This window comes from Anoplophora glabripennis, unplaced genomic scaffold (genome assembly GCF_000390285.2).
Source record: "Anoplophora glabripennis isolate ALB-LARVAE unplaced genomic scaffold, Agla_2.0 scaffold92, whole genome shotgun sequence".
NCBI classification, from domain to species: Eukaryota; Metazoa; Arthropoda; class Insecta; order Coleoptera; family Cerambycidae; genus Anoplophora; species Anoplophora glabripennis.
In genome coordinates, this window is record NW_019416269.1 from 75900 (window position 1) to 83235 (window position 7336).

The 7336-nt window shown below is 33.6% G+C and overlaps 1 protein-coding gene across 5 annotated transcripts in view; it reads right to left on the bottom strand.

Moving 5' to 3' along the window:
- LOC108903292 overlaps positions 1-7336 on the bottom strand; it is a 159482-nt gene that overhangs the window by 695 nt on the left and 151451 nt on the right. For 2 of the 5 annotated variants that reach the window (XM_018705415.1, XM_018705410.1), the window contains exons 1-3: positions 7250-7333; positions 475-699; positions 137-388 (exon numbers count right to left, since the gene is read on the bottom strand). In XM_018705415.1, the coding sequence (XP_018560931.1) occupies positions 137-354 (218 nt within the window). In that variant the 5' untranslated portion in view covers positions 355-388; positions 475-699; positions 7250-7333. Of the gene's footprint in view, positions 1-136; positions 403-474; positions 700-5802; positions 5854-7249; positions 7334-7336 lie in introns of those variants that run through there. The other 3 variants (XM_018705414.1, XM_018705411.1, XM_018705412.2) reach the window with 3 other exon arrangements.

Below are 7336 nucleotides of genomic sequence, written 5' to 3' on the forward strand. Positions count from 1 at the left end.
CCCTGTGCGTCATTAGATGGCTAAGAACTGCAATGAATTCGCGTTCGCTGTCCGCCGCGACAGGTCGCCACAGAGGGCATTTTGTGTGACGAGACCTTAATTATGCGACATAAAGTTGATCTAAACCGTTACTTACTCTGTTTCAAATTTCAAAGCTTCTTCTTGTGGAATGCTAAACATGTGACAGTGATCATCTATACTTAGGTTTATACCTTTCTCCCTTACAGCTTTTGCCACAATCGGATAAAATTTGTTGTGGATTGCATATAGGAACAGAATTTTGTCATTACAATCATCAGCTTCGAATTTATTTGTTTCTTTGATGCCTTCATAAATATTCTTGCCACTGTCCATCCAAGGAAAAGCAGAATAAATCAAAGCTGTAATGCTAAAAATTTAAATCTTAAATATAGGGGTATATTACATATCTACTAGACATTGTTTTTTTTTTCCATAGAAAGGTCTGATATTTACTGTTAACACTACAAAAAAAGTGCCGTCTTCCTTCCAGCAGCTATTAGGGGACAAAAATGTAGTGTACTTCTCCTTTTTTTTCTTTCTCCATTCGATACCAGTCAATATTACACTGTAAACATGCGGCACCCAACCTTTGTGCTTCTCGTACATTTGTAAAAGTTTTGGTAAGTCACCATCGGATATTTCTACCAAAATATCTTGTACTGCATCAGACATTTTTATCTGAAACAACACAGTCTTAGTAACAAACCTGGTTATATTAATGGAGTATATGTACTCGTATATCTAGATTATAATATCAGTAAATTTATCGACTGAGAAAACCTAGAGGATCCTTACAATATATGGCTTCACTTAAGATAACGGTAGCGGTAATTTTGCATGCTCAGGTAATTTCTCACCTTTGCTGAATTTGTCGACATTTGTAGGTGACGTTTGCAAATTAGCGATCGGTAAATGATTTTTTATCGATCAGGAGGCAGTAAGTAAGTTAATAAAGACGAATTTAAAATTACGATTTAAACAAGTATTAAAATTTGTTGGAGCAATAGAATTAGGGTTTAGAACGACATTTTCTTCTGATGATGCTATAGTTGCTGCACATTTTGTAATAACATTTTGGGCTGCGATATCTGTCACCTTAGAATTTCTTCGAGAATTTCCATGTAAAATCTTGTTTGAAAATTGATTTTTATTGTCCATAGAGTTTTTAATATATACTTCAGATACAGAGAACGAACGCCACCCTGTAGTATAATAACCCCGGGTTCGATCGAAAAAAAAATAAACGTAGTTGTGGCCAAAAATATGAGATCGTCATGTGGAATACCTACGTTGTATACATATATATATATTTTTTAATTGACCGCAAGGCGCTGGCTACTAACTTTTTTTGAGGGGATGTATGGTTTAATTTTATAAAACAAAAACAGAGTAAATACACCTAACTTTATTATTTACATACAACAGCCTTCAAATTAAACAAGTGACAAATAGAATGAACAACAAAAACGTTAACAACCATTTAACATAGAATGAGAGTGCCAGGCTCACCTAGAGCTCCTGTGGGGAAAGAGCATGGTAGAGAAACCCACGATCGTTGCTCTAACTACCCAAATATAAATACAAAACAAACGCTAACAAAAGGCATAAATTAGGATAATTTGTTAATGATAATTAACGCCCGACTCATTCAATGTGTCACTAAATGTCACCTCACTCGAATTAGACATACACACTTCCAAGTAAAACTGAAGAGGTTTGGTGTTAGTTAGCCGGTAGGGCCGGAAGGTACTGGAGTCCCATACGAGAGCCAATCCAGCTATGAGTTGAGATTTCGGAAGATCTGTTTTAGCAATTCTTTTTTTTGTATTTAATTATTCTTTTTTTTTCAGATTCGTTCCTCCTAACAATTTTACCTTAGAAAAATATATATCCCTGAGCCTAAAACAATGAAGGCTAAACATACACAGAACTATTATCACGACCCATCTAAAACCATCACAATCATAAGATTACATAGAATAATTAATAGCAACGTACTTAAAGTATCATTACCTGCTAATTAATACGGGTTAAACACTTTGATTTTTCACTATTTTGCCACACTGCCCGCCGATCGTCTTACTCCCAACTCCACACTGTTTTCACTTCAACTATTTAGGCTTTCTTCCAGAATTCCCCACCTAAGCGTTTGTTTTTTGCGCTTCCTTCTACCAACTGTCAATATTACGTTTTCATTATTATACAACACCCATGTAACAGGTGACGTCGAAGTTGATACGATAAGTATGATTTTGCACAACCTACCGTGCCGTTTAAGGCTTAAAATATTTATTTATTACTTGGTTTGCTAGAAAAGTTGCAGATTATCTTGATCAAGCTTATTTCTAGTAATATTTTGTTTTTTGTATATGTTTAAGTTGATGGTTTTATGAAACTTGTGACGTCAAAATGACGTCTTCAAACTATTTTAATTAAAGTATTTGGAAACTAGAGGCTACTTTTGTTTTGTTTCTGTGATGTCTTTTCCCAGCAGTATCCATGCGCAGAAATAATACATATACAAATTCTGCCTTCTACTACGGCCACAAATAACACTTATAGCGCCATTAATTTTGTACGTATAACAGAATTAGTGGCTAATTGAGAGAAAAACTTATCATAAGCGTCTTTTGCGAAATAATGTACTCAAGAAATTGTACGTTGACGTTAAATGTAATATGTTATAATAGCTATTATTAACAATTATTTAAAAAAATTGGAATTTAAAAACTTTATATACAAAAATACAAACCTGATTTATTGTCATTTTCGACCACTCCGTTGTAAAAACATAAATTGTTTGTTTACTACTGATACTAAGTACTTATGTCTTTTTTTGTAGTTGCACGATTTTGAGTACGCTTTTCGATTTGACAGTGCTAAATAATTCGTAATTTTTTATTTGTGGGTGTTTTGTGCAATAAAATGGCACGTGTTTATGAAAACAATGAACTAGTGGACATAATATTAACTTGCGGGAAGTGTCAACAAAATGCAGCCGCAGCATGTCGCTTGTATACGGAAAGGTTTCCTTTACGAAATCATCTGGTCTCGCGGATGTTTGTAAATTTAGTTATAAGATTCCGCGACGCAGGGTATTTAAAGGAACAACGAGAAGATCACGCTGGAAGATAAATTGTTTGTTTACTAACAAGAACCTAGTGCTCGTTGTGTTGTTTTCGATAATTTCTAAAATTTCTTCCTCGATCTCCACCATTTCGCGTGGAGGAGGCCTTCTTCTATAATAAATTAAATTTATAGTTATTTTCTAACTTAATTATATATCCTAATTGTCACTTTGTCGCATTAGCACTGAAAACTCATATGTAAGTACCAGTATGATTAAGTGAAGAATTTCGATACTAAACTGCATACATAGAAAAAAGCTACGCACCTAATTTTGAGAGTAGTTACACAACATTTCAAATTAAAGGAATAAAACTGAAATATGAACCAATTCTCTTTGCATACATAGATAACAATATTGAAGATCTTCCTTTGAGATATTATTAAACCTTGCCGTCTCGTCTGTAGTAAGATAAGATAAATAGCTTAATATTGAACTGATGTTTTTTTTTTGTTATTAAAATATTATGATCTTCAACCTCGAAATTTATGTGGTAAAATTTCCGTTGTATGTGTAACTCAAAATTTATTTCCCCGCAGCAAATATTGTGATTTGAGTTTATCTACTGAAATCCTACTAATTCCATTTTTATTTTTATTAGTAGTGATAGTTATGTAACTTTATCATTGCTATCTGAAAGCAAATAACCTAGATCTTTAGAATTTAACCTGGGTTTTCAGGGTTAAAGAAGGTCAAGTTCCTAAGTCATTGGAAAAGATTGATTTTTTCTTCGATTGTTTTGGTTGCTAGACGCTTGAAGAAGGACTATTGTGACAAGATAAATAAGTCAATGGGGATTACTTCGAAAAAAATATATTAGTCGATGAATTGGACGATGAATTTATTTACAGAAACAAATCACATTTTTTTATTGTTCCGTCTTAAAAAAATATTAGGAATGTGGATTAATAATGTTTTACTTCAACGATTTTATTCATCGGTTAAAATTATTTCCACCATAAAACTAAGATGAATGAAACTGCAAGTGCAACAGTTTACCCAAAGGGTAAACTTGTAGGGGATGAACGAAGCGTATGGTGCCTGTAATGTATGTTTATATCATCTCTACAAAATAGGCAAAATGTATTCCACAATATATATTTATAGAAGCCAATTCTTCTGTTTTTGTCCGAAATAAACTTTTCAATTACTTTTTCATTAAAGTTTGGTATTTCTCGAACAATTGCTTTCTCAATAGATAACATTGCAAGTGGTACAATCAATTTAAACTTCTACAATTTTTTAAAAAACGCAAGAAACTGTATGTAAGTAAGTAAGTCTTTCACTGCTGCGTAACGGTAACCATGACCACCACTGTAAACAGGTAACTGATGTAGGGGTGAATTTCGAGGAGCCCTCGTATTTGGAATTTTGCAAACAAAATAAATATGTTCTAAGTTTCATGCCATCGTCAAATTTGATAGAGTTTTGTATAAAAAAGAAAGATTGTTGATGTTTACGTTTTTCAGTGTGAAAGAGTGACCGCAAAATCCGCCCGTTTTTGCGTAGTGTGTAGCAAGAACGGAGAAGGTTGTACAGAAGTCTCCGTAGGCTTAAATTGATCATCATGAAAAATCTAGGTGAGCATAATTCGATTTTTCCAATATTTGCCCGACTTACCCCTACTTAAGGGGTGGAAACAACCCCTAAAACAAGAAAAATGAGAAAATAGTCTTTAAATTCTTGGTAAAATTGGGGGAATTTCACATGGCAAGGGTAAAATCAGGAATGTCCTTCTAAAAATGCTCATGATAAACCCACCCCCCGCGTGGGGGTAAAACAAAAGATCGAATTATGGGGCTCGTCTTTCGTATCATTTGTTGGGTAGTGGGGGAAACAAAGTACTTCATGAAGTGGATTTCATTCCCCGTCTGCTATCGGCAATAGGTGTGGTTTTACCCCCACGCGGGGGGTGTTTTTCACCTTGAGCATTTTTAGGAGGGCATTTTTGATGTTACCCTTGCCTTGTGGAATTCCGCCTATTTTTACCCAGTTTTTGGTGAAAATTTTTTCTGTTTTCTTGTTTTAGGGGTGGTTCCCACCCCTTCAGTAGGGGTAACTGATCAGAATCCGACAGAAGAACGAATTATGGGGGCATGTATTTCATATCATTTGGATTTATAAGGAAGAGTGGCACAAAAAAGGCAATTCATGAAGGGAACATCATTTACCGCCGGTTTTCGGCAATAGGGGTGGTTTTACCACACGCGGGGGATGTTTTTCACCTTGAACATATTTGGAAGAACATCCCTGATCTCTTCCTTGCCATTCAAATTCCCGCCAATTTTTACCAAGAATTGATCGACCATTTTCTCACGTTTCTTGTTTTAGGGGTGGTTTCCACCACTTAAGTAGGGGTAAGTCGGGCAAATATTGGAAAAATCGAGTTATGCTCACCTAGATTTTTCATGACGATCAATTTAAGCCCACGGAGACCTCTGGACGACCTTCCCCGTTCTTGCTACACACTACGCAAAAACGGGCGAAAAAATGTTTTTTTTTGCGGTTACTCTTTTGTAATTACATTAATAGAAAACTATGTTATGTTAGTGCGGAATATTAATAGTGACAAATATTATGTAGAGGTAAGTAGGTTAGGTATATATATTTAATATTACTTGATTACTTGATTTTACTAGTAAGATACTACTTACTGATTTTGATTTACTTGATTTTGTTCATGCACACTGCATAGTACACTTATACGAAACTTTGTTTATTTGCGTACACCGGCTCTTATTGTTTATATGTGTGTGCGTGGGTATGCGTGTATGTATGTATATGTGAATATGTGCGTATGATATACGTATATATGTTATTGTTATCGCTGCTGAGTAAATAAAAAAATAAACTATTCTATTCTAAACGTTAAGTCAAATTGACTGTACATTACAAATTTAACATTTCCTTAAATTAAATTTCTTTACTATGAAAATGTTTAGGGGGGAGTGACGTCACATAGACTTCCCGCACCAGCCGCCACTGTTTTCATAACAGTTTTTGAATGTTTGTTATATTTCCTTGCATGCTTCAATTAGCTCTTCTGCTAGCTGGATGAACATTGTACACGTTTGATTTGAAAAAACGTTAACATTTAAAAAGAGCAAAATAATGAACATTTTATTTGTGTATTTATAAGTCAAAAGAACAGAAATAAATTTTACACAGCACTGATTATTTTTTAAATTACATTTGGTACAAATCATATTCAGGGTGGTGTCAAACTTGACAACGAAAAAAAAAATGAGTTAGGCTTTGGTAACTAAAAATAAATTCAAATATCATGTAGGTACCGTTATGAAATTTTCCGTCTTCTATTTTTCAGAAGAAATTTCCGAAATAAATCGGATAACAAATATCTTTTTTACGAAAGTGTTTCCATCTAACATTAGTCATACTGTATAATTTAGAAAATGTTACGGATATATAAAAAAGTAATATAATCAGTTTTAAAGATGAAAGCAAGACCACTTTGTCTTATTTTTATTATAATTAATTTTACATTACCTATTAAAACCATAAATTGCGATGTGTTTCTTTCACTGTCATTTAAAAATGCAGGGTGTAAATAAATATGTGCGAAAAAATTCAGGGGGTGATTTCCTGTGGTAAAATGAGATGGGTATTTCATATAAAAAAGTCTCATTTGAACATTCCCTGTGAAGATACAACCGCTTAACGGGGTGTCAAAAAAGTGGTTTCTATTTTTTTTCTGAAGAAGCTACCAAAAAAAGTAAAAAAGATAGAAATGAAATTAAGTATCGAGAAGACACTCAGTAAAGAATTTATTGATTTTCCCCTACCATTTTTATTTATTGTATCATACTATCTTCAATGAATTTTTAATTGGTGAGGTAGTAATAAAAAAAATTGCGTATGAAACAAATTTTTGGAATGGCTTTTTCTACCCCTTACAACCAACCGTGGGGAAAATTAACAAATTATTTACTGAGTGCCTTCTCGATAGCAGAAAATGTCTACTTAATTTCATTTCTGTCATTTCAGAAAAAAGTTAAAAACTACTTTTATGACACTATATTTAAGCGGTTCTATCTTCACAGGAGATGTGCAAATTAGATTATTTAAATATGAAAGACCCACCTTTTTATATACAGGGAATCACCGAATCACCCCCTGATTTTTTCGCATTTATTTATTTACACCCTGTATTTTGGCAAGCTGTTTTTG